This window comes from Cetorhinus maximus, chromosome 11 (assembly GCF_964194155.1).
Source record: "Cetorhinus maximus chromosome 11, sCetMax3.hap1.1, whole genome shotgun sequence".
NCBI lineage: Eukaryota > Metazoa > Chordata > Chondrichthyes > Lamniformes > Cetorhinidae > Cetorhinus > Cetorhinus maximus.
The window spans coordinates 68,074,183-68,102,115 of record NC_135889.1 but is presented as its reverse complement, the minus strand read 5'-3'; the positions used below and the strand labels follow the sequence as shown (position 1 = coordinate 68,102,115).

At 44.6% G+C, this 27,933-nt stretch overlaps 1 protein-coding gene across 1 annotated transcript in view; it reads right to left on the bottom strand.

Moving 5' to 3' along the window:
• Positions 1-27,933, bottom strand: part of LOC144686672 (myosin light chain kinase, smooth muscle-like) — a 433,503-nt gene that overhangs the window by 232,475 nt on the left and 173,095 nt on the right. The window contains exons 6-9 of the mRNA XM_078552188.1: positions 13,214-13,379; positions 8,811-8,832; positions 7,635-8,641; positions 1,560-1,763 (exon numbers count right to left, since the gene is read on the bottom strand). Coding sequence (XP_078408314.1) covers positions 1,560-1,763; positions 7,635-8,641; positions 8,811-8,832; positions 13,214-13,379 — 1,399 coding nt within the window. The remainder of the gene's footprint in view (positions 1-1,559; positions 1,764-7,634; positions 8,642-8,810; positions 8,833-13,213; positions 13,380-27,933) is intronic.

The window sequence follows — 27,933 nt, the reverse complement described above, 5'->3', positions numbered from 1 at the left end:
TTACCTCATTTTATAACCAAAGACTAATTTGCAGCTGGGCTATAACAGACTGCTGCAGTAATAAATTACCATCTATAAAATCCATCATCATTCTTCAACCATTCTATATTCATTATTGTTAAACTGTAATAATTGTGATGGTTATGACAGGTCAGCAAAGAATTTACTAAAAATGATATAATACGGTATTCCTGTAAAGACAACATCTTCATGAAACTGTGTTAGGTACCATTGGGGTAATGACATATCAGTGACCTTTGAAATTTGTCCAGAATATTTATTTAAATTAAATTTCAGTCATTTTAGCACTAGTATTCAGGACAGGGGGATAGGGTGGTCCAGGTAGCAGTTTTCTGGAGGGACAACTTGTATCCTAGTCCCACTGCAAAGGGCACAGGAAAAGACATCAAGGGGCTACCACAAATAAGAAGACTAATGGCAATCCATATGGACCTTCTAAATACAATGGCCTTGAGTCAGATGAAAGGAGGGTAATGAGATATCAGTTGAAGCTCTGGGGCGGGGATGCATAATTCAGGACACTATTCATGCTTGGCTCCGAATATGGGACCCAACAATAATTTTAAAAGGATAGCCTGGGCTGGAAGCTGCAGTGGCTTTCACAGCTTCTGAAAACAGTGGGGAAGAAGATTGGGGTCAGAAAAGACCCAAACATGTTTTTTTTTTACTTCCCTGGTACTGCCAGGATGAGCTCTTCCAGGCCCCATAAGGAAAACTTAGGCTCCCCCTGCCCCTCCTTTTCTCAATTACGACACCCTGTGAGACAGTCCTGGCAACCAAACTCTCTGTCCATCTGGTGTTGGCCTACAGCTTCCTTGCCTCATGATTCTTTTGCCACTTCCCACCAGTACAGGTGGAAAGTCAGTCATCAGAATTTAAATGAGGATCAGAATCTAAAATAGTCAGGGCCTCATTCCCAGAGAAACAGACTCACAACGCTACCTACCCAACCAAAGCCCAAACAGAGTTAAAATTAAGGCCCATATTTGAACGATGAGGACTTTACAGGATTCCCTGGGCTGCGTTGGAAACATAGAAAATTTACGACACAGAAGAGTCATTCAGCCAATTGCGTCTGTGCTGGCTGAAAAAGAGCTATCCAGCCTAATCCCACTTCCCAGCTACAGGATACAGCGCTTCAAGTGCATATCCAAATATTTTTAAAATGCGATGAAATTGCCTAAATTGCTGTGTTAATATGAATTTTGGGTCATAGCCATTTAGATCTGTCCAATTTTATAAGTTAGTTTTCAACTTTGAGCAATTGTTTACAATTGAGGAATCAACAGTTAACCAAGTAGTGTGGGATCGAGTCAATGTATGCAAGGCCAGGTAGGGGTGGCATACTTTCTGAGCTAAGCATACATGAGTCAAACAGTTGGATTTTATGACAATCTGGAAGCTGTTATAATCATGACCATTTTGCTGTTAGTCCAGTACTACAATCACATGAATGCAATCCTAATATTTAATGCACTATTAATAGTGTTTTAAAAATAACAATATGGGAAATAAATTCATGGAACTAGGCTACTTGCCTTTTACAATCAATGTCCAGCTCCTAGAAAGCTGGCCTCTGCGGTTTGTCAATGTGCAGCTGTAAGAACCATTATCTGCCATATTTACGTTATGAAGGCAAAGATGTTGAATCCCATCCTTCTCATACATTTCAACACCACCTTTTTCTTTTAGTGAAACTCCATTTTTAGCCCACTTCACTTCTGGTCTTGGACTTCCTGTAACTGTACAACACAAGCTTAAATCAAAAATCTAATATCATATGAAATCTCAAGGCACTTTGATTTCTAATAGAAATAATAAAAGCACCTTATTAATTGCACTTGATGGTCATTTAAACCACATTTTGGGGTATTTGGATAACCAGGAAAACAAGCACAGGGATCACAAAATGAACGTTACTTGCCACTGGTCAGCCCAAGCTTGGATATTGTCCAGGTCTTGCTGCATTTGGACATGGACTGCTTCAGTATCTGAGCAGTCGGGAATGGAGCTGAACATTGTTTAATGATCAGCCAATATCCCCATTTCTGACCTTATGATGGAAGAAAGGTCATTGATGAAGCAGCTGAAGATGGTTGGGCCTAGGACACTACACTGAGGAACTCCTGCAGTGATGTCTTGGAGCTGAGATGACTGACCCCCAACAACCACAGCCATCTTCCTTTGTGCTAGGTATGAGTCCAACCAGAAGAGAATTTTCCCTCTGATTCCCATTGACTCCAGTTTTGCTAGGGCTCCTTGGTTCCACACTCGATCAAATGCTGCCTTGATGACATGGGCAGTCACTCTCGCCTCACCTCAGGAGTTCAGCTCTTTTGTCCATGTTTGAACCAAGGTTGTAATGAGGTCAGGAGCTGAGTGACCCGAGTGGAACCCAAGCAGAGCATCAGTGAGCAGGCTATTGTGAAGCAAGTGCCACTTGATAGCACTGTCAATGACCACTTCCATCACTTTATTGATGATCAAGAATATACTGTTGAGGCAGTAATTGGCCAGGTTGGATTTGTCCTGCTTTTTGTGTACAGGACATACCTGGGCAATTTTCCACATAGCCGGGTAGATTCCCATGTTGTAGCTGTACTGGAACAGCTTTGCTAGGGGTGCTGCAAGCTCTGGAGTACAAGTCTTCAGTACTATTGCCGGAATATTGTCAGGGCCCACAGCCTTTGCAGTATCCAGTGCCTTCAGCCCTTTCTTGATATCACATGGAATGAATTGAATTGGCTGAAGTCTGGCATCTGTGGTGCTGGGGACCTCTGGAGGAGGCCGAGATGGATCATCCACTCAGCACTTCTGGCTGAAGATTGCGGCGAATGCCTCAGCCTTATCTTTTGTACCAGTGTGCTAGGCTCCCCCATCATTGAGGATGGGGATATTTGTGGAGCCTCCTCCTCCAGTGAGTTATTTAATTGCCCATCACCATTCATGACTGGATGTGGCAGGACTACAGAGCTTAGATCTGATCCGATGGCTGTGGAATTGCTAAGCTCTATCTATCGCTTGTTGTTTATGCTGTTTGGCATGCAAGTAGTCCTGTGTTGTAGCTTCACCAGGTTTACACCTCATTTTTAGGTTTGCCTAATGCTGCTCCTGGCATGCCCTCTTGCACTCTTCATTGAAGCAGGGTTGATCCCCTGACTTGTTGGTAATGGTAGAGTGGGGGATATGCCGGGCCATGAGGTTACAGATTGTGTTCAATTACAATTCTGCTGATGCTGATGGCCCACAGCACCTCATGGATGCCCGGTCTTAAGTTGCTAGATCTGTTCGAAATCTATCCCATTTAGCATGATGGTAGTGCCACACAACACAATGGACGGTATCCTCAATGTGAAAGTGGGACTTTGTCTCCACAAGGGCTGTGCGGTGGTCAATCCTACTGATACTGTCATGGACAGCTGCATCTGAAACAGGTAGGTTGGTGAGGATAAGGTCAAGTAAGTTTTTCCCTCTCGTTGGTTCCCTCACCACCTGCCGCCGACCCAGTCTAGCGGCTATGTCCTTTAGGACTCGGCCAGCTCAATCTGTAGTGGTGCTGCCAAGCCACTCTTGGTGATGGACATTGAAATCCCCCACCCAAAGTATATTCTGTGCCCTTCCCACCTCAGTGCTTCCTCCAAGTGGTGTTCAACATGGAGAAGCACGTATTCATCAGCTGTACGTGGTAATCAGCAGGAGGTTTCCTTGCCATTATTTGATCTGATGCCATGAGACTTCATGGGATCTGGAGTCAATGTTGAGGACTCCCAGGGTAACTCCCTCTTGACTGTATACCACTGTGCCACCACCTCTGCTGGGTCTGTCCTGCTGGTGGGCAGGCCATACCCAGGGATGGCGATGGTGGTGTCTGGGATACTATTTGTAAGGTACAATTCTGTGAGTATGACTATGTCAGGCTCTTGCTTGACTAGTTTGAGAGACAGCTCTCCCAATTTTGGCACAAGCTGTATGGCAAGTAGTTAGCAAGGAGGACTTTGCAGGGTCGACAGGGCTGAGTTTGCCACTGTCGTTTCTGTTGCCTAGGTCGATGCCCGTGGTCCATTTCTAGCTGTTTGATACAACTGAGTGGCTTGCTAGGCCATTTCTGAGTCAACCACATTACTGTGGATCTGGAGTCACATGTAGGCCGGACCAGGTATGGACAGCAGATTTCCTTCCCTAAAGGGTATTAGTGAACCAGCTGTGTTTCTACAACAACCAACAACGGACAATGGTTTCATGGTGATCATTAGACTTTTAATTCCAGGTTTGTATTGAATTAAAATTCCACCAGATGGTGGGATTTGAACCCGGGTCTTGAACTCTGGATTCCTAGTCCAGTGACAATACCACTACACCACCACAACCTCCCTACCCTTTTCAGAAAGCCAAGGTGCATAGAGAAGTTTGGCTTCAACTTGGCACAGGGTATTGCGCAGAACCTGGAGCTCATGCTTTCCAGCATGAAAGTGCTTGTCAACTCCATTAGCACAAATATGGGCTCAACTATGATACAGCATCTAATTGCCAATGTTGCACCTTCCATTGCAGCAGCTACCTAATGTCCATGTGCTACAGTGGAAATTTAGAAACATGTCATGCGAGCTCCGACTGCTGCCAACATGGCTGTGGATTAACATGCAAAAGTGCTTGCAGGGCCTCACAGCAGTCCAGCAATCTGTCCTGAAGCAGATTACTGGGATTGCTGAGGCATTGCCCAGGGAGGGAGTGGCACTGAATCCATGGAGTAGAAACCAGCCGTCTTCTGCCAGGTTGGCAGCAGTTGCCCTCCCACACTGCTAGTGTTCATGCTATTGCCTATCAGACAGCCAGCTAAGATTGCTGCCACCCATATTGAGGTGGTGCAGTCTGCAACTGCACATTCTATGCCCAGCACTGTACGGGGTTGCCCTCCAAGACCATCTGCAGTCTCCTCCACAGAAGGTCTGCAGCCTTCCACCAGTCATACTGTAGCCACTGGGGTTGCACTGTAAGAAGCATTAGGACAGGCAGTAAAGAAATGGACAAGGGTGATTAGTTGACTTTTGTATGCAGTATGACATGATTTAATTTTATAAATTTTGTTTGAAATGTTTATTTTGTCTTGAATTTTACATTTGCATTATGGCCAAGCACACGCTGTGATGGTCAGTGGCAGAGGGAAAGTAAGTTAGGATTCTTCCTTCGTCTCTCTTCCTTCTCTTCTTTGCCCTCTCCTCCTCCTACTACTACTGCTTGCCGTACAGCTGGTGGCAAGTGCTGTGCTCTCATACGGGTAAGGTTGTGCAGCAATCAGCAGACCACCATGTACTACAGGATTCCTCTGGAGTGACCCAGGCAGCACAAGTGTTGCCTCAGCATCACAATGATCTGCTCTATCATACTTGGGGGAGAGAGCATAGCTTACATTGCAAGTGTGTATGAGTTCTGCATTGGATTCATCAGCCATACGATCAGAGGATAACCCTTGTCTCCCTTTGGTTTGCTGTGGTGCTTCAGGCACAATATACTGCCCTAGAATGATGGCATCATGATTGCTGCCAGGGCACCAGGCTTTCGTCTGCATGATTCCCTGAGTATGGTCACACATCAGCTGGACGTTGAGGGAGTGGAATCTCTTTCAGTTCTGTATAGGGTAGAATTGACATGTGGCATCCCCGCAAAGGGATGTATACACATTCAATGGCACCCTGTACCATGGAGAAGCTTACAATCCTAACAAAGCCTTAAGCTCATCGTCTTACTTGTCCTTGGCAAGAGAAAATAAAATAGGGTTAGCTCTCACTGAATAGAAAGCTTCAGTGCCCTCCCTTATGCAACAGTGGAGGCAAAATGTGAAATGTTGCAAATATCTACAGCTGCAGCCTGGAAGGAGCCAAATGCATAGGAGCTTATTGCAATAGCCATCTTAATAGCCACTGACCCTGTTCTAAGGTTGCAGTTTTGGTTGCAGCAGCTGGCAGATTTCAGTGTGGACATCTTTACTGAAGTGCAAATATCTCTCACATTGTTCCTGGCTGAGGGTCAGGAAAATTGCTCCCTGAACACCCTGAGTCGATGTACCTCCTGACGAAAGCCCCTCAAACCCCTCCCCCACTTCCCTCTTCCTGCAGCTTAACCTGCTTTACGTGACCTGTGTTCATTCTCGTCATGTTGTATTGCCAGGGGAATGCCTACTAGTGCACCAATGTGTGGGAATAGCTGCTTTGTGCTGAATCCTGAAGTCCATCAGCACCTGCCACACCACTCCATGCAGTTTTGCAACTTTAAACAAATATAGACAACACCAAGTACTTCTACAATCATGAGGCTAAGTGCTGCCTCAGGGAGATCGGCACCAAATTTAAAAATGATAAAGGTGCACAAACAAAATTTCCCTGACATGTCCCCTCATGTGACACTGTCACATGAATTGGGACATGTCCATTACTTTAAATCAGGCATTTATTAAATTTTTGGAAACCCTCATGAGACCTCATGCCATCTGTGGATGAGGTTCCATGTTTTTCCTGAAGCCCGCCAGGGCTCCCGGCCTGCCCGCCAACCTTAAGGTTGGACGGGCAGGTCCATTAATTATGTCAATTACTTTTTAAATGGCCTCAAAAGGCCATTGACAGGTCGGTGGGTGCACAGCTGATTCGGCTGCGCCCCCACTGACCTGAAAATTGAAATCTTGCAGGGTGACGTCGGGAGTTCCGCCCAACATCATCCTGCGTCATTTTATGCACCAGCGAGTGGGCCCTGCCTCCTGCTCGCTGACCTAAAGATCCTGGCCCTGAACTCTAAAATGGCAGTGCTGGCATTAAATCAGCATTGCACACTGAATGATGTCACTGCACCTGTTAACACCTGCATCAGTACAGCATTCACTTGGATTCGTCCCAAAAATGTGCATATATGCCACAAACGCCATTTTGGAGCTCTAAGGGCAATGGTGGTGCCCCAACAATAAGCCCAATTTTCCACCCAACAACTGTTGACTTTAAAAAGAATTTCAACAGAAAATAAGTTTTAAGCATTAATAAACTTATTCCATTCTGCTGCTTGTATCAAACTATTTCCACTGCTTTCTACATATTTAATTGAACAAAAATCAAGAGGTTCTATAACGTTCATTGGGATTTTGTAAACACAGCATTGTGGAGTCATTAATTTAAAGCATAACTGAAAAAAAGCTTATGGGTAACTGCTTTATGTACTCTTTAACAAAATTATTTCTGTAAACTAAAATATAGGATAAGAACATCAATAACTGCTAAGCTAATTTTAACTATATTTGTCCATGCACATGACACAGAAATGAGCTTTTTTCCCTGCTAATTTATATGTCAGTTGTCATAAAGTTAATACTTGAAGATAGGGTCTGGCCTGTATATATATAAATATATATATATATATCTTTCATACGTCAACCTCTAAAATGTGTAGTGGGATTATTTTAAAAACTGGGGTAATTGTGATTGGAATGTAAACATCAATAAAAATAAGTGAGCTACTAAGTTCTACTAAGGCTACTAAGGATCATGATGAAAAATGTTTATAGTTGTGATGATAAAGGTATGGGACATGTTATGCCACAAAAACAAATGAACATTTTTCCTTTGCTCACTTACTTTTACATCTGAACTTGACCTCTTCACCCTCTAGCACTGTCTGGCTTTGAGGATAAATAAGAAAGTCAGGGGGTGATCCTCTGGTCACTGATTTTTGTTCTGTAATCTTCCTGCTTTCCTCTTGTAGTTTACGAGAGCCTGTCTGTGAATGCTGCATGGTTCTGCAACCTTCAACATTCAACGGTGGGATAACTTTCTTACACTCTTCCATTTGCCTTGCTGGAACATCTTTTTCTTCAACAATTGGCTGTTCCTCCATTCTGTGTGACTGAAGTATTAGCGTACTCCTGGATTTCTGGTAGCTTTGGCTTGCTGTAATACTTTGGGATTTCTGTTGGGTGGTACCTGTTGTAGTATTTGGCACTTTCTGTTGGGTGGGGGCTGTTGTAGTTTGGGTTTGATGTTGGGCGGGGGCTGTTGCAGTAGTTTGTGTTTTCTGTTGGGTTAGGGATGTTGTAGTTTGGGTTTTCTGTAGGATGGGGGCTGTAGTAGTTTGGGTTTTGTGTTGGGTTAGGGATGTTGTAATTTGGGTTTTCTGTAGGGTAAGGGTTGTTGTAGCTTGAGTTTTATGTTGGGTGGGGGTTGTTGTTGTAGTTTGGGTATTGTGTTGGGTGGGGGCTGTTGTAGTTTGGGTTTTATGTTGAGTGGGGGCTGTTGCAGTAGTCTGGGCTTTGTGTTGGATTGGAGTTTTCTTTATTTCTACTTTTGATTCCTGAAGTGTTCCAGTACTTAATGCTTTTTGTTGGAGCATGACTTTTTTTACTTCTGTTTTTGGTTCTGGATGAGATTTGTTTCCTTCGATTGTTTTTTCCATTCTCTCTTCAGTTTCTGGTTTCTGTTTCTCAGAGGTTACTACAGTGTTTTTCACCACTTTCAAACTTTCCTTGGGTTGAATGGTGACTGTGCTAGCCCCCTCTTTTTCCATTCGGATGCTATTTGTTGCTGTCGGTTTAGTTTCCAGAGGTTCAACAGTTCTGGCTCCATTATTTCTTTGCTGCACTGATGCACTATTGATTAACACAAAATCTTGTTATTTCATTGATCTTTTCACCCACAGATTAACAGATTGATGCCATACAATGTAAATGAACAAAAAAATAGGATGACAGATACGGTATATATTTAATACTTGTTTTATAACTGGGATTCACAATGCTGCTTTAAGCATATACTTACATTTCAGGTGTTGAACGTATACCTGAAAAAAAAGAAAATTCACTCGAACATCAGTTGTTTGAAACAAACCTATATGCCCGTTTCACTGTAATTATTCATAAATACTCATTAAAAAAACTCTTATTATTATAATTTGATCAGAAATAGTTTTCCAAAAATGCAAATATCCATGGGTAACATCTGATATGAGGCTCTTGCTTTCTGACCAAACTCTGTAATGTGAGAAATCTGGATATGTGCAGGTCCTTTTTCCATCGTGGGAACTGCTGCGAGGGAAACGTACTCAAAGAGAAGATTCAAAAGCCAAATGAAGGTAAATGAAGTGGGAAGACCAACCTGAGGAAAGTTATATTAATAAGGTCTCTTACTAAATCCACCTAGGAAAACTTCATGGCAGCTATGTCTTTTACAATTATGTGTAGCTGCTAGTGTTGCGCTAGATAACACATGAAGCTACTTAAAACAACTATGAGAAAGAGTAATATTTTGAATCTTCACAACTACGAAACCTGGGAGTCCCAGAATCATACAATGGTAACAGCACAGAAGGAGGCCATTCAGCCCATCATGTCCACACTGGATTATTGTAAGGGTTACTTAACTAGTGCCACTCCTGCCTTTTCCCTGTAGTCCTGCAATTTTCTTCTCTTCAGATAATTATCTAATTCTGTTTTGAAAGCTACAATTGAATCTGACTCCACCACACTCTCAGACACTGCATTCCAGATCCTATAACCACTTGCTGCATAAAAAGACTTTCCTCAATGCCACCTCAATGATTTCTGCACATACAGCCCAGCTCCTTTAGTCCTGCACCTCCTTTAGAATTGTATTCTTATCTTTTATTGCCTTTCTTCATTCAGTATGGGCATTTGAACTTTGTGCTGAGTACAAACAGGCCCCATTTTGGCTGTCACAAAGATCTTAACCCGCAGTGTGGGAAACATATATAGATGGAGTTGATGCAAATGGTCTTGAAGGGCAGATTAGGTCTGTTTAAATATCAAGATCTGAAGGTTTTTAAATCCTCCCCTCTTCAGACATGAAAAAGTGGTAAGGTGTCAGTGAGAGTTAAAAAAAATCCCTCTGCTGGACGGCTTTGATTGATAGGCCAGTGGGTATAGGTTAGAAAGAAACATTATCACCTGGTCTTGCAGATTCAATAGAAATGTTGACATTTCCCCAAGGGCTAACATTATGTTATAAATGCTTGGCTGAGTTTAAAAAGCTACAGTTATCTCAGCTGGGGGTTCTGAGTTTACAGTGTTCTTGACAGTTTATAGAAACTACTATGCGATTAACTGTCTTTGAGGTGGGGTCTGAATAGATGTTTGTTTATTTTTATAAGAGATTAACTACTTGAGGGGATTTAAAAGCTTTGAATAGATTTTATGAATGACAGTTTTTTCAGTGTCAAGTGTGTACGAGTGAGAACCATGTTAGATTATTAAAAGGTTTTTTTTCATCTTCACATGGCTCCTGTGGTCTGCCCATGGTGGATACTGGGTGAGTAGCTATGGCAGTTGCATTGGGATATGAGGAGCCATTGGGTAGGGGGGCACCAGGGGGTGGGCATCATGGGTTGGCATGGAGGAGCCATGGGAAGTGGATGGGGGTGTGGCAAAGAACCGAGGCAGGTCTTATAACGAGTCCACCTTGGCACTTGCAGGCATCTGTGGCCATCTAGGATCTTCTTCCAGCCCAGGGTTGGCAGGCCCCGACTTGATCCTGCCCCTGCCTTCCCGGACTGAAAATTGAGTCTAACAGGGCCCTTTATATCGATACGGGAAATTTCCCGACTTAAGCTACCCACCTCAGTAGCGAAAATCCGGCCCCAGTTATTAACATAGGTCAAGAAAAGTAGTGGTTCTAATATCGAACCCTGGTGAACCCCATTTACATCTTCCTCCAGTCTGAAAAACAATCACTCGCTACTACTCTCAGTGTCCTGTCACTAAGCTAACATCGTATCCATGCTACCACTATCCTTTTTATTCCATACTTCAATTTTTCTGACAGCTCTGTTATGTGGCACTTTATCAGGCATTGTTCAGAAGTCCAAGTACACCACATCAACTGTATTACCCTCATCAACTCTCTCTGTTACTTCATCAGAAAACTGAGTCAAGTTAGTTAAACACAATTTTCCCTTAACAAATCCAAGTTTACTTTCCTTAATTAATCCACAGTTGTCCAAGTGACTGTTAATTTTGTTCTGGATTATCCTTTTTAAAAGTTTTCCCACCACTGGCATTAACTGATGGACCTTTAATTGCTGGCTTCATCCTTACACCCTTTATTTGAACAAGGGTGTAACAGTTGCAATTCTCCAGTGCTTTGGCACCACCCCTGCATCTAAGGAGGATTGGGAGATTATGACCAGTGCCTCTGCAATTTTCACCCTTCCTTCCTTCAGTTTCCAATGCATTAAATCTGGTACAGCCAGTTTTTCTACTATCTCCTCTTTATCATTTTTCAGGCCATCCACTGTCCAAAACACTTCCTCTTTCATTATGACTTTGGCAGCATCTTCTTCCTTAGTAAAGACAGGTGCAAAGGAATAATTTCATACCTCAGCCATACCCTCTGCCTCCATACATAAATCCCTTTTTTGGTCTGTAATTGACCCCACTCCTTTTACCATCCTTTTACTTATTATATGCATATCGAAAGCTTTTGGATTCCATTTTATCTTGAGTGCCAGTCTCTTCTCACGCTCTCTTTGCTGCTCTTCTTTCTTTCTGCACTGCCCCTCTAAACTTTCTTTATTCAGCCTTGTTTTCATTGTGTTATCAACCAGACATGTGTCATACACATCCTTTTCTGTTTCATAAGCTTATATTTAGAGAGCTGAAATGTTTTCATAGTTTTGTGGTGTGAATTTGGACTCCCCTTTCAATTCTTAAGTTTAATGTGTATTCACGCCTGGTGTTTCCATTACATTTTTCTAGATAAAATGAGCAACCAAAGTAAAAGCCTAAAGGCCAGATTGCAGGGTAACTCAAAAGTTGCAAAGAATGAAAAGATGCCATAGCTTTAGAAAGTACCAACATAAGGTCAATGTGGCAGCAGCTGTAAGGTTAAAAAGGATCATCTTTCTTAAGAATGGAATTAAATTAAGGGCATTTTCAAGGGGAAGTAATGGTAGAATGGGAGTAACAACAATGGAAAATACTGCATAGAGTAAGTCCCGAAAGCAGGGAGACCTAAAATAGAATGAGGAAGTGAGAACATTTCTTTACCAGGAGCAAGATGACAGGAAAACAGAATAATAGTTTTTTCTTTAGGAGAACTTGCAACTGTACTTCTAGAACAATTTAAGGTGAAATATGGAACATAGAAGTTGCAAGAGAGATTGCTTCCTATAGGGTGAGGAAGATAGCCATTATAATTTAGTTTCAATAGAGGTGTATTTAGCAACTCCCATAGGGGATATGCAAAGATTAAATTTAAAGTCAATTTGATACTTCAGATTGATTAAGATGCCTAACATAAATGGGCAGAAGTTATATGAGCAAGCATGGTTATAAGTTAACACACACTTGAAAATCACTATCCAATTCTTTTATGTGACTGGGGTTTGCTGAATTTCTTTATGTTTTTCCAATAAATGTCTGAGGAGAAACCAGGAATTTGGTTGAAGATTCTTGTGCTGATCCTTACTAAACTGGGATTGGTTGCGATGAACAAACACTTAAGAGTGCGCAGGCATATTCTTTTCTTAGAAATACAGTGGAAACCATTAAAGGAAGGCTGAACACAAGGATTATCTGCTCTGCCCCAAGGATTCATTTTGTATTGCGTCTCAAACTGATATTTAATCTATAATAGATAGATGTCTGCTGATGGAAGCATCTACTGTTTTGCTGAGCATTTCTTGAGGAACTGAATTCTGTTCATTTTCATTTTCCAAAGGTAAAGAAGTTAGCATTGTAATGATTATTTTATGGCATGCATGATGCATTAGAGTGCACAAGAATATTTATTCCATCTTGATGTTCACTTGGTTCACTCTTATGTCAATACAGATCAAGCATTAGGGAGCTTAGGGTTCTAAACTCAGAACTGAAAGAAAATAATTCTCTGTATTGGCTCCAGATGTGGAATGTGGTTACAGATCATGCAGGCTCAAAATACATGCCTAAATGAAACTATTCAATGACAATATAAAGTCTGATAGAGATATAAAAGTTAAAAGGAAATAATTCTATAATTGGAAGCTGCTTTATTCTGATCAGTATTTTATCAGTGCACTTTGTAATCTCAAATTTACAGTGGTGGATTGTGGTCTTTTTTCATCTAATTAAAACATCAATGTGTACAAGATAGGTTTTTTCAAAGGTGAAATATGAAGAGTCAGGAAAGACAATTTTCTGAAAAATAGGCCAAAATAGTGTTCATACTTTGAAATATGAGCTCCACAGATGCCATTGCTTTTCCAGAATTATTCATCACTAAACACACGTAGTTTCCAGCATCCTCTGCCTGTGCAGCTCGGATTTCCAAAAAGTGAATCCCAGACTTTTCAAACATGTTGAAATGATCACTTTGCTGCAACTCTGCATCACCCTAGGGAAAAGAAGAGGTGTATTTTATGTTACTGCTCTTTTCTAAAAGCAATTTTTAAAAAAATCTTGGCGAACAGCATTTTAATCCCATTGTTATTCTCATATGTGCAAATTTGGCATTACTTCAATACTTCTTGGTTCAGCCAGCCTTCATTCTTACTACTCTCAGCCTCAGTGGTGCTGTATGCAACAGGCCTTTCTTCAGCTAGACTTCTCAATAAAGAGAACTAATAGTCAAGTGATGAATTTATTTGCTTTGCAACAACTCTGTGGTCACTTGCTCTGTTTCCAGATTGTCTACAACGTGTTCCATTTGATTCTATTATTTATTCTGTGGACATAATCATTTCTACTGTCCTCTGCCTTAATTGCAGATGATCAATACTACACCAGACACAGTAACCTTGGGAATAATTTAATTGTAACTAACTACAGAAAAGATTTTCATTTCAGCCAATAAAAGCCTTATTCCACAAGGAACATTTGGTAAAGTTGAATGTACTGATAAGCACACACGCATTTGTCACCCTACTTTATAAAGATTGCTACTGGTACTTCATCTTCTATGAGAAAGGCCTCCTTAATTGCTAATGTTTGCTGCATAAATGTATTCTGAATCTTTCACGCATGTGAATTAAATCTAGTAATGTTCACTAGCTTAATTTATCGATCAGATTGCTCATGAAGCACTTTTCTTAGAGATGAGAAAAACTTGCGCAACGAAGTTCCCTCTGGAAAGTCTGCCTTCTGTCAACTAAGCATAACTGTGGGGTCCATCAAACTATCCAGCTAAATATACAATGTAGAAGCAAGAGTTTACGTGAAGATATTTAAAGCAATTAAATATAAATTAAAAGATAAAATCAGCCTCATACTCTGGTTTCACTTATAAATTTTCTAAAGACATATTATGTATTTCTTCCAACTCAAAAGACATAACACAGGTGATTTGATTTGTACTGAAAAGGCTGAAACAGAATCCTGATACATTGCTCATTTAAACAGGTATATTTTGCTTGGATTAAAATTTCTATAAAGCAGGAGTGAAGTAGAAAGAGATAGCCTTGAGAGAAAGCATGAGTCTCTATTGCACTTTAATGAGTTAAATGAGAAGGGGCATGGTGGGAAAGTACTTTTTTTCAAAAAGTGAAAAAAATCCACAAGAATTTTGTTTTACTTTAAAAAAAAATCATGAATTTTTGGAGTTTGAATTTCAAAGAGACATGCAAAGTCCCTGCTAGGTCATTGCATGAGATCACCTACTTGGAATGTCCTTGTTTGTTCGGAAAATGGTTCCATTGAAAAAAATTAGATCCACAACTTCAGAATGACGCGAGCATCATAGGATATTTTTGGCATAGGGATACAGAATGTCTAGATTAATAGTGTGAGCCGCCTAAGTCGGCTTGATTTAAATTTGCTGTCCTACTGTTTTAAATTGAGGTATTGCTGACGTTGACCCTTGCACCTTCCTGGCTTTCTTCGAGCTCTGAAGATTAGTGCTTAAAGTCCAACAACATTTTTGTGCATTTACTTTTTTCCCTAAAAAATGGGAAACTACTTGAACAAAAAATGTTCCACTGTCTCAGACTTTCCTCCTTCAATTGCCTTTGTAAACTTGTCAGCAGTCTGCGTTTGACCAGAATTAACCAAGATTTCAAATTAATAGAAAAGAATGTGAGTTAGAAAATAAGTTTTACATTTATAAAGGACTTTTCTAGGCTACTGGACATCTCAAAGCTCTTTACAGACAAAGTGTAGTCATTGTTGTAATGTAGGAAACACAGCAACCAAATTGTGATAATGACCAGATAATTTGCTTTTGTGCTCTTAATTGAATGATAAACATTGGCCAGGACACCAGGGATAAATCGCCTGGCTCTCCTATGAAATAGCACCATGGGATGTTTTATATCCACCCAAGCACCTAGATGGGGCCTTGGTTTAAGACCCCATTTAAAGAAGGTGGCACTTCAAACAGTGCAACACTCCCTTGTTCTGCACTGGAGTACCAGCCTTGATTTTTGTGTTCAAGCACTGGAATGGGACTTGAATGTGGAACTTCATGACTCAGAGGTGAGAGTGCTACCAACTAAGCCACGACTGGCATGTTCCCAGATGCAAAAGTTGGATTCACATTCATTTCAATGAACAATGTTTGATAAATATGGAAAACACCACTTGGGAATATTAGTCAAAAAGTCCTTGTCCCTGATTTTATCTCCAGGTAGGTTTTGGGCAGCTGAATAGCAAGGGTGTGCCTAACTCACTTAGAACCGAAATTTGAGACAATTCCTGGGCCTCATTTTAACTTGAATGCCATATTTCTCACTTGATTTGCTATGTAACCTGAACCCCACCCAGTTTCAGCACATTTTTATCTGCTGATTTGAGAAGTCCGGCTGTAAAGTGCCTAGTCAGAAGATGAGGTGCTGTTCCTCCAGTTTGCGTAGAGCTTCACTGGAACAATGCAGCAGGACAAGGACGGACATGTGGGCATGAGAGCAGGGTGGAGTGTTGAAATGGCAAGCGACAGGGAGGTCTGGGTCATGCTTGCAGACAGACCGAAGGTGTTCTGCAAATCGGTCACCCAGTCTGCGTTTGGTCTCTCCAATGTAGAGGAAACCGCATTGGGAGCAACGAATGCAGTAGACTAAATTGAGGGAAGTGCAAGTGAAATGCTGCTTCACTTGAAAGGAGTGTTTGGGCCCTTGGACGGTGAGGAGAGGGGAAGTAAAGGGGCAGGTGTTGCACCTTCTGCGGTTGCATGGGAAGATGCCGTGGGAGGGGGTTGAGGTGTAGGGGATGATGGAGGAGTGGACCAGGGTGTCCCGGAGGGAACAATCCCTGCGGAATGCCGCCGGCGGGGGGGGTGAAGGGAAGATGTGTTTGGTGGTGGCATCATGCTGGAGTTGGCGGAAATGGCGGAGGATGATCCTTTGAATGCGGAGGCTGGTGGGGTGATAAGTGAGGACAAGGGGGACCCTATCATGGTTCTGGGAGGGAGAGAAAGGTGTGACGGTGAATGCGCGGGAGATGGGCCAGACACGGTTGAGGGCCCTTGTCAACCACCATGGGTGGAAAATCTCGGTTAAGGAAGAAGGAAGACATGTCAGAGGAACTGTTTTTGAAGGTAGCATCATCAGAACAGATGCGACGGAGGCGGAGGAACTGAGAGGATGGGATGGAGTTCTTACAGGAAGCGGGGTGTGAGGAGCTGTATTCGAGGTAGCTGTAGGAGTCGGTAGACTTGTAATGAATATTGGTGGACAGTTTATCACCAGAAATTGAGACACAGAGGTCAAGGAAGGGAAGGGAAGTGTCAGAGATGGACCATGTGAAAATGATGGAGGGGTGGAAATTGGAAGCAAAATTAATACATTTTTCCAGGTCCAGACGAGAGCATGAAGCAGCACCGAAGCAATCATCGATGTCCTGGTATGGTGTGCATTGTCGCACTGAATTGAGTGTCATGCGGACTCGAAACGTTAACTGTGTTCCTCTCCGCAGATGCTGCCAGACCTGCTGAGTTTTTCCAGGTATTTTTATTTTTGTTTTGGATTTCCAGCATCCGCAGTTTTTTGCTTTTATCTTAGTCAACAGATGGGGTTTGTCACGAGGAACTTGTTAGGGACTTCCCGTGTTTCCCATTCCTTGATCCAAAGGATGTCTGCTGGTGGATCTGGCTCAGGAAAGTTGCTTTGTATGGGGTGCTGAAATGGAAGGCGGGCAGTAGGTGGGTTGAACAAGTCATCTTGAAATGGTAAATGATATGTAGCACAGATGATTTCAACCAGCTTGTGGGTTTTCATCAGTCAGCAGATGTGTCGGGGAGTGATGTTTGCGAGGACAGGAAGCCGGGGAGGGGTTTTGAGCCGAGAGTTCCCGTTATGGTGTGCATTGTTGCACTGAATTGAGTGTCAACAAGATGTGTGTGTGATGACCTCTGCCACAGGTGCACAGTACTCTGCTGTGGAGTATGACAGGGCAAGTGCTGAGGTCCGGATGACCAATAGGAGACCCTTTTAGCAATGTGGTAAGTCTTAATTATTGCCAAACAACCTCCTTGGCACTGCATTTAACTTTGATAAATGTGGATTCTCATTCTTTCAGATTTAATTATTGAAGATTTAGAAAATATTTTTTAAAAACTTGCTTTCCTTTTTCATTTGGTCTCTTTCATATATCTCTCTCTGAATTCAATCTTTATTTACCTTTCTCTATTTCGCTCTCTGTACCTGATTTAAGATGAATTCAACATTCAAACTGACACTACCTGATTCAGTCTCCGCACTGCTCATTTTAAGCAATCAGGTTGAAGATTTGATAGAGATACACAGTTGCTTGCCCTGTTCACACAGGCCCCAGAGGACACTTCACATTTTGGAGAGCTGGCTGGTTGGGTCCTCCAGCACAAAAATCCATTGAAAGTCAATGGGGAAGTGTAAATGTAATGAACTGCTTGTGCCATTTGCTCGCTGCTAACTGCAAAATCCAGCCTGAATACACCATGTCACCCCATTAAGCCAGTCACCTTCCTTGACTGAACCCTTGACTGAACAATACCTCCCCGCTTCATTATTTCATTGCAGCCTTTGGTGCCTAACTGCTCCCCAGCTTCCACAGTTCTCTTGCTTTTAAAACTGCTGACTGCTGTCAGCTTTTAATCAGCCAAATCTCCCCTCTCCACCTTCCCCCCTCCAATCAAATCCATCAGTCAAACATGGCAATGACCCCTGCTGGGTTCAATTGAATAGATTTGTCAAAGGAACAGTAAGAGTAAGCAGTGGGATGTTAAACTATCTTTTATTGCTTCTTGGAAATTGGTCAGATGCACAGCCTGAAACCTAATCTACAGCAGACAACCCGCTGCCCTGCAACATTAACTCTTTGGGAGCTAGCCACATTGTACTCAGCTGTTGGACTTTGAGCATGTGTTACATTCATGTCTCCCTTTGGCAGCAGAGTCTGAAATCATGAAAGATAACAATAACTAAAATGAATATTACAAATAAAGCATGCAACAGAAGGACAACTTGCAGATAGGTGCAAGCTGGAGCTATTGAATTTATTTTCGCTATGTTTATCACAGAAGATAAAAGCTAAGGGCAGAATTTTCAGCTCCTGTTGGCAGCAGGAATTTGGCAGCACGAGTGGACGATATAGCGAGAAGGCAAAGATTGGCCGCCGTGAAACCAGTTTGCGATTGTCCGCTCCACCCGTTAATGGCGGGCTGTGTTTCCTGCCGCCTCATGTTGGGAACCTAATTTCAATACTTTAGTATCTCATTATAAGCCCTCCTCTCCGGAATCATCCCCCAACGCTGGATCATTCGGACATGTTGGTGTGATTGCACGCTGATGTGTTTCACAGCTGTACATAAGCGACGTGCACCTGGCGAGCTGCACTTCGTTCGGGACTTCGAAGTTTGTTTGCCGATCTTGGTCTGGACAGCACTCGCGGCCTTCAGCGCCAGGCTTTGCAGGCAGCACCACATCACTTTTAGTGGGAGCTCATGGGCAGGACTCTAGTTACCAGACCAGCTGTAAGGTGGGGGTAACTTTTCATCAGCTGCAGGGCTAGGGCTTGCTTGGGGAAGGGGGAGAAGTGGCCTCAGGTAAGGGAACAGGGTTAAGGGCAAGGGCTATACTGGGGAAGGGGGGTATCCCAGGGTGTGTGTGTGGGCACATGTTGATCTGTGCAAGTGGCCTCAAGATGGTGAGGGCTGAGGAGGCAGTTTCCAGAAGAGATGAGGCCAGATGAAGATGTGAGGGTGTATGTGAGAATGGGTGGTGATGTCCCTTGAACTGGCAGTGAGTGAGATGCCAGCGAATGTGTGATGGCCTTGAGAGTTTACAGTGATAAGGTGGTTGCCTTACCTTGGTGGCACGGATGAGATAATTTATCCTCTTTCTGAACTAGATGGCCAACCTCTTCTGTGCAGCATTGGCACAGATTACCACCGCCACCGCCTCCCAAGCCAGAGTGGTGAGATTGCTGGACCTCCTCCGGCCAGAGCGAGGGTGGAGGACATTACAGCGGGCCTCCGAAAGGCCTTCCAGCGATGAGTCACTGAACTCTTCTTGGCTTTCGGGGCCATGTCTTCACTGGAACAGTCCTGGACCGCAAGCATTGAGAACTGCATGGGTGACTGCAGTTTAGATATGATGCCCGGAGTGAGGAAACGGTGAGGTATCAGCGTGGTGGCAATTCAGAGGTCGCTCACCTGTGAGACGGCGTGTTTCCTATGGCTGTATATTTAATAAGGCAGGAAGCAGGCAATATAGTGCGAAAACCTGCTATTGCAGCTGACGGGTAAAAAGTCATTTTTCATGCCCTCTACTGCTCTTAGTGTAATTCTGGGGCGATTTTGCCCTAAGATAGGTTTATTAAGGGAAAATTAGAATTGAGATGTTAGAGAAATAGTAAAGACACATTTCTTCTCATGGATCTTTGGAAAGGGAGAGTTGTAGAGTTGTAACAATTTTGAGATCTTGCTACTTTAGCTCAGAAATCATTAATCTATGTGGACTCAAGAAAATATTTTATGAAGTTTTTTTTCCACTCAGGGTTATGGAATATTGCGTCAATTACCTTAAAAAATACATTTTTAATTATGAATAGATTGAAGATTAGAAAGTTAGAGTGGAATTTTATGTCCCTTCTGGAGGCCAATTTGGAGACGGAGGGGGACAGTTTGATCAGGATGGATGGTGCAGGGTGGAAAACAATCAAGCTCTGGTCAGGAAGAATGGAGGGTGGAATTGTACCAGCCAGGGAACTTGCAATGCAGGACAGCCACCATGCAAAATCCATTGGGTTTGCCTGTAGTCTTCTAGGGGGTTCTTCGCACTTAGGCGCTCTATGCCTGATCGAGGGACCTGTCTTTGGGTCCATGGAAAGCCGTGCCTCCTGTGCCACACTGTGCCACATCCATGGGAAGCCATGCCCTTTCAATCAGCCTGCATTCTCTTGCCTCGCTGGCGCCCCCTTCCTGCTTTCCTCTTCCCATGCCCTCTCCAGGATTTCACTGTTGATCCCTGATGAAGGCCCCACTGTAGCACCAGCAATGGCCACCGCTCCAGTGATGCTGCCACTACTGGCAAGTTGCTGGCCTTTGATTGGCTGGCAGCTCTCAGGCATGGGATTTCTGCCCTGCACTGGTCTCAATTTAATGGGAGGCCCATCACTGCCCAGGTAAGTGCCTGATTGCTTTAGGATTCTGTTGGACCTCCTGAAAATGATCAACACGGGGTTCCCACCACTTTTCTAGTCCTGCCCCCCCCCCGCCATTTCTGACAGATTCCATTTTAGCCAGAAGGAGAAAGCGGACAGGGCTAAGTGCTGAGTTCAAGCAAACCCTATTTCTGTAGCAATGGCCTTAACCTGCAGTGTGGAAGTTACGAACTTTTACAGTAGCTGTAAAAGCTTTTGAAGGGCGTATAAGGTCTGTTGAACTGTCATGCTGTCAAGTTATTTAAATCCCCAGCTCATTAAATATTTTTTAAAAATAGGCTGCCTGTGTCAGCGAGAGTTGAAAAAAAATCTGGTCTAGCAGTTATAGTAACTGTTTATTGACATTACCCCAAGGGCTATCATTATGTCATTATTAATGCTTGGCTGCTTTCCACAACCTATCATTATCTCAGTTGGGAATTATAAGTTCACAGTTTGATTATCAGCTCAAGGGGGTTAATAAAGAATTGGCAATCTTTAATGTGGGATTAAAAATACAACTCTTTGTTTTTATATGGGATTAAGTGCTTGATGGGTCTTAAATGTTTTGAATGTGTTTTCATGAATGGTAGATTTTTTTTTACTGTAGTAAAATCTGTCTGTGATAGATATTTAGAATTTTATTTTATTTCATCTCAACATGGCTCCTGAGGTCTGCCCATGGTAAATTCTTGGTGAGTTGACATGGTAGCTGTAAGGGCAAAGGATGGTGGCTGGAAGTACATGAGTTGGCAATAAGTTGGCATAGCAGGTATGAGGGGCCATTAGGGGTGGGTAGGGTGCATAAATTGTCTAGGATGGGGCATGGAGAGTGGTTGGGGGCAGGGAGGGCTAAATGTTGTTTATTTAACAAAACAACTGGGACAAAGTCCCAGAGAACCGGGATGGGCCCTTTGAATAGCCTGTCTGACATGTGCCAGAACTCCAATCTGCACCTGGGTGGGTGGCAGGCCTGATTCCATTCTGTAACCGCAGCCCCAGAACAAACATCCCGCCATTTGGGGAAGTTTATCCTGAAGTGAGTGAACATCATTCACAAGCTCGCCTTCACAAGCTGGGTTGCAAAATCTACTGTCCTTTGTGCATTTGCTGTAGCTCTGGTCTTCTTGACAGCTGAGTGCTGTGCACCCGGACGGGCATCAAGTCGTCACACCAAATTCACTGACTCACAACTTCATTTAGTAACGATGATAATCCCTGGAACTGAGATCAACTCCAGTTCAGTGGTTACCAGTCCTGTCAGATATCGATCCCCGCATCTATTCGACAGTACACAGCAACACGCAGAGAAATAACGCGTATCAGCAGCAATTTGAACATCCCCAGCCTTAGGGACCTTCAAAACTGCTCCAACTCTTCACATGGCTCTACAAAACCCACTCTGGATACAAATAAAACATCCCCAGTTAAATAACACTGATAAAACCTGAAGGAAAGCTTGGGCAGAAAACATCCCTCCGAATAAACACACTGGGTGGAATCGTCCCAGGTTTGCACTAAGTGCGGTAGCGGGTGGGAAAAATGACGTTTTACCCGCCAGCTACAATGAAGGTTTCTCATGCGTTATTGTCTCAAACCCGCCGCATTCATTATGCATTCCCAGGAAACATGCTGTTTCGACTGCGGGCAGGTTCCCATTCACCCGCCACGCCATCACCTCGCTGCTTCATCAAGCCAGGCACCATATTTAAAGTGCAGTCGCATGCACACCTCACAGTGCTTCCAGCCCACGATTGCTGCACGGAAGACAGGATGGACCCGAAAGGCAAAAAAACTACAGCCCCCCCACTTCAGTGATGCGTCCCTCGAGCGCTTTTTGAACGCCCTGGAGGCCCGCCAAGATGTTCTCTACCCCTCGTTCTAGCTGCAGGAATGGGCAGCTGCATCACCAATCCAGCATGCAAAGTGGTGGCAGCAGTGGTCAGCGCCAATGCCCTGCAAAAGAGGACAGCCATCCAGTGCCGCTACAGGATGAATGGTCTCATCCGTTCTGCCAGAGTATCTCACTCTTCTCATCACTTTCAACTCACACACTCACAAATCTACAGGGATCTCACCTCAAAGGACACATCACTAACTCTCACACACACCCTCACATCCCCATCAGGCTCATATCCTCTGGAGCTCGTGCTTCATCCTGTCCATGGCTCCGCTTGCCACGCCAACATTCCAGGCAGTACCATGTGTCCTGCTCATACTCTCTCCATCTGTTTTTGTGCAGGAGAAGCCTGCTTATGCCAGCAGGAAAAAGTTCCAGACCAGGGGCGGTGTGGCCCACATTAGGCTACTCACTCACTTTGAGGAACATGTCATCGCATTGACTGGTGAGGACATGGACTGTGCATGCAGTGACTGTGATGTGAGCGGCAAACAACCTCGTGAGGATCCTGCACCACATCATCCATCTCTCAATGCAACTGTGAGTGTTCTCTCTCCTGCTTTTGACTGTGCTGCCATGCACTACTTATCTCTACTCGGGTTCACAGGGAGCTCTGCCTGGCAACTGACACCCTCAGCCAGCCAGTCGCTCAGCTCTATCCAGGTCCTCACCTCCAGCCAAGAGGACACCTCCTCCATTAAAGAGCTAGAAATAAGCAACCTAGAAGACCCATCACAGCATTTACCCACGCCTCGCACCAGCGCAGAGACACATACCTCGGTGGGACCTGGATCTAGAGCAGGCTCGGGTTCACAATCTGGTGGTCATCACACAGACACATGTCCGCAGCAGGAGGAGGCAGGTTCAGCCGAGCTCCCCGGCACTCGGAGGACTGCTGGGTGAAGAGGCATCTGTGAGGTCTGAGTTAGATGATGAGCCTCTGGATTCGGCCTTCCAACTCATCTGAACAGCCAGCAGAAGGTGTGGGAACATCACACAGAGCTGTTAGAAGCCCTCAACAGAGTGGCATGCAAATCAGAGGAATGAGTCCACCTGCTCTTTGATGAAGTGGTGCCCACATATGCGCATATGGAGGTCTCCATTGGGAGGATGGCCATGGAGACCCTGGCCCAGCAGAACGAGGAGATGTGTGCAGACCTGGACTCCATCGCGGGACCATGGGGTGAGTTCCTGCAGTGGCAACACGAGAGGGAAGCAGGGCACCTCGACATCCCTCCAGGTGCTCCTTCCTCTCAAGAGGTCAGGCTGGGAGGAGTGACAGCTGGACACCCCTGGGTCATCTACTCAGCAATCTCAGAGGCTGTCCTCTCTCTCCAAGTCCCCTTTGTCTGTAAGCCCCTCAACCTCATCCTCTGTTACCACAGAGGGGTCAGCTGGCCCACGATTCTGGGGGAAGAAGTATGTTTGTGGCAGCACCATTGAAGCCTCGTGTAAGCACTCTCCCATGCACATGGGTCCTTCACTTATCACACTCATCTCAATGTCCTGAGCATTTTGAATGCTGCCTGCTGGGGTTCGCTTTCAGTTGTCCATCTGAACCGACCTGCATCTCCGCCCACCCAAGGAGCACGCTCCTATGCAGCACCTGATCTCACCCACCGCGACTGTCGTTTCACTTTTGATTTAGACAGCATGGTCTTTATTCGTTTTTTCATAAGCACCCCTGACTTATCCCTTCCCCCAGTCACCCATTTCCTTTCCCCCATCACTGTTGACCCCTATGGCAACACCTTCCAGCTTCTCTCCGTGACCTATCAGCCACAACCCTTTTCCTTTGGGGACGTCCAGGTGAACGTGCACATTCCCTTCCTTTGCGAAAATCCCACCCCTACCCACATTCAATTCCCTAACCTCCTCCTTCCCCCCCACCAAGATCCATGTCTGCCCCCGAGACCCTACCAACCAACTTTGCTGCCCCTTCTACCACTACCATCGAACCCTCACCCTCCCATCCTACCGCCTCACTCTGCCCTTGGTCATCCTCACCATTCCCTCATTCCACGCCCACCCTCAGTTCATTCCCCAGGATGCAGTCATGGATTCATCAGAGCCCTCCCTCGCAAGTTCACCTGGACATCCCCCCTCCGGACCCCTTCCCTGTTTGGAACCGCTTATCCACCCCGGACTCCACCCCTTGGTCCTCTTCCCCACCTGGACTCCACCGTTGTTTAGTGCTCTCCCCTTTCTGACTCCTTTAGACGCCCTTACTTCTTCCTCCACCCTTAGTCCTTCCTGCTTCCCGATTCCTTCCTCCAACCTTACTTCTTCTTACAGCCTTACTCCCTCCCCTCTCCACACTCCTTCCTCTGCCTGGATTCCCCCCCCTCCGCACTCCTTCCTCCCCCTGGACTCCCTCCTCTCTCTACACTCCTTCCCCCTTCCAAAATCCTTACCATATACCTTCCATACCATATACCATATACCCTTACACCTACCTCCCCAGTTGTCACTTCTCCCCTGTTACCCCTCCTCCCCCATACTCCCTCCCCCCTCCCAACCTCACCCCATCCTGACACCTTCATTCCTACCCCCCCAACCTCACTCCATCCTGACACCTTCATTCCCCCTCCCAACCTCATCCCATCCTGATACCTCTTCCTCTCCAAGTCAACCTTAGACCTTCGTCTCCCACCCCCTGGTACACCTTCCTCTTCCAAACAGAGCTGGACCTTTCTCTCCACCCCTCAACCATCAACCATTGTGTCAAGAAAACAAGAATTTGTAATTATTTTCTTCTGATAATAACCATGGCACATTTTCTTATGTACTGGAAGCCAAGCTGTAATTGGATTAAGAGCTAAAGAGACAGCAAGGGTCTAAAGTCAACAGTAAGAAGTGGTTTTGCTATGTTAAAGCAATAACAGGAATAGTTTGAATTGAGTTGTTTTAGTTCAAAAGTTTGTAAAAAGCTATAAGGAAGTGAGGTAAAGATAGGCTAAGTTTATTTTTACAAGTCAAAGAGCTAAAGTAAAGAACAATTTAATCAATTCTGGGAAGAAAGCATTTCTGAAGAGGCTGGTTGAAACAATAGAGAGATCAATGGGAAGGAATGCATTTAAGGAAATACTGAAACCTATGTGAGGGGGTAGCTGCTTTGAACTCCCAGGAGACAGCAGAATAGCTCTCAGAACTCCCAAAAGATAGTGTGAACAAGGCCAGACTGGAAGATTCAGTTCCTGTCAGCCTCAGAGGATGCCCCAAAGAAAAGGCACTGTGTGGTAAAATTATTGGATTTTTATTGATTTTAAAATCTATAAGGATAGTTGCTGAACAGAAAAGGGAAGGGTTAGCTCTGGGGGTAGTTAAGTTAAGATTTGTGGAACTGTTTTAAAGTATTGTTTACCGTGTGAAGCCATTCTTGTGCTTAAATGTAATTGTATTTTATTTTTTCCCTTTATTCTTTTAATAAATATTTACTTTACTATAAAATCATCACAAATGGTTGGGGAAATCATTTCCCAATTTCAGAACCGCTCCTCATACTATACAAATTGCAAAACATATTTTGGCAGCTGTTTCAAGTTTCCCTCTGGGATTTGAGCAGCTCAGAATTTACCATCCGCCATGCCATAACAATTGTGAGCAGATCCTCAATGGTGACTTTCCACCTTCTGTGAGCTGGTTCGTGGCGGAGCCATGTCCATGAAAATCCACTCAGCATGCCATGGACATTCCCCCAGGGTCCCGTTGCTGTCAGGCACCAGCATCTTCTGTTCCTCGGATGTCAGCAATGTGAGCAAGGCCCTAGTGGTAAGTCCCGACTTCTTCATGTGACACTTGTCAAGATGTGTTCTGCACCAGCGTGTAATAACGCCGACGTGGACAGATGATCCAGCAGGGTGGGGATAATTACTGCAGATTGGCCTTATAACGATATGCAGATGTACTACAATGAGGCACCCAACATTCAATCGCAGGGAATGCAGCCCACCAAGGAAGGGCTGAGCAGATATCACAAACTAGTTTCACGACATTGTGAAACCGATTTTTGGTTTTCTCGCCACATTATCCGCTTATGCCACCAAACACACCCGATGCCAGCAGGCATGGAAAATTCCACACATGGTCTCCGACCCAACACCTCAACAACCAGGCTTCAATCTTCCCCTGGAGTGTGTGGATAACCCTCAATAGAATATGGACTGGATATGCCCAATGTGGGCACCTGATGTACAAGTGTCAGTTTAAAACCTTGCCTGGCTGCAACTGCGGAAACCCTGACCAAACCATGAAGCACATAACAATATCTTGTCGCCAACTCAAGCTTGAAGGTGACATCCTGGAGTTACACTTGCTCTACAGCAGGGCATTGGACTGGTTTTGGAACTTGACATTAAAACTGTGATGACAGCTTCTGCTCCTAAAGCCATGCGAAAGAAGAAAGAAGGAAATCCTGAGGCGGGCAAATAGAACTACTGACTTGGGAGCAAAATTCCAGGCCTAAATTCCACCCTTAATTATGGATAGAGATAACTGAATCACGTGCAGAATGTTCTGGGTGATGTGCGGGTGGTGGGCCTCGCACGTCAGCGCTTAAAATGGCGCGCGCTGATGGCGGGCGAACGTCCCGATGTCACCGTGCGCCATCGCGATATTTAGCTGGGCGGGCGCACGATGATGCGAGATGCGCACCCGCCATTAATTAAAGGGCTTGTTAAGGCAATCGACGCTGATTTTGAGGGGCCCGTGCGATCTTCGGCTCGGCGCACAGGCACAACGGGCAGGCGGGTTAGTGACTTTTTAACAAACCTCATCCACGGGCAGGATATGTGGGCTCAGTGGGGTTGTCAATGTTTTATGTGAAGTATTTATTGCAGCAAGTGTTTTAAACTTGCCTGTGTGATTGGTAGCAGTTCAGATCGATTTCCAATAGCTTTCTCTGTACTTTGAAGTTTCAGCTCAGCAGTCTGCAGTCAGGAATCTTTATCGGGCCTGCAGCTTTCCAGAGGCCTCCATTTTGCCTGGGTATGGGTTCTGACATCTCCACTGGAGGCAGCTCCTCAGAGGAGGAAGGGAGGGATAGAATAAGGAGGAGGCCAGGATTGGACAATCAGTCTCCAGGGGAGCCACCTTTGGGAGGCCAGGCGCAGGCACAAGGGGCACAGGGCCAAGAGGTTGTCCAAGGTGGAAGGGGCCGCAGAAGACGCCACTATCCTGCTGCCAGGGTATACAGGCGCGAAGCAGCTACCTCAACATGTCTGAGGTGCAGTGCCAAAGGAGGCTCCGACTGTCAAGGGAGACAGTCAACTATATCTGTCAGATGATTGGCCCTGAGATATCTCCTAACTGTGTGGATGGACACCCCATGCCAGCAGCCCTGAAGTTGCCCTCCACTTCTATGCATCTAGCTCCTTCCAGGGCTCAGTGGGTGATCTTTGCCGTGTCTCCCAATCAACTGTCAACACTTGTGTCAAGCAGT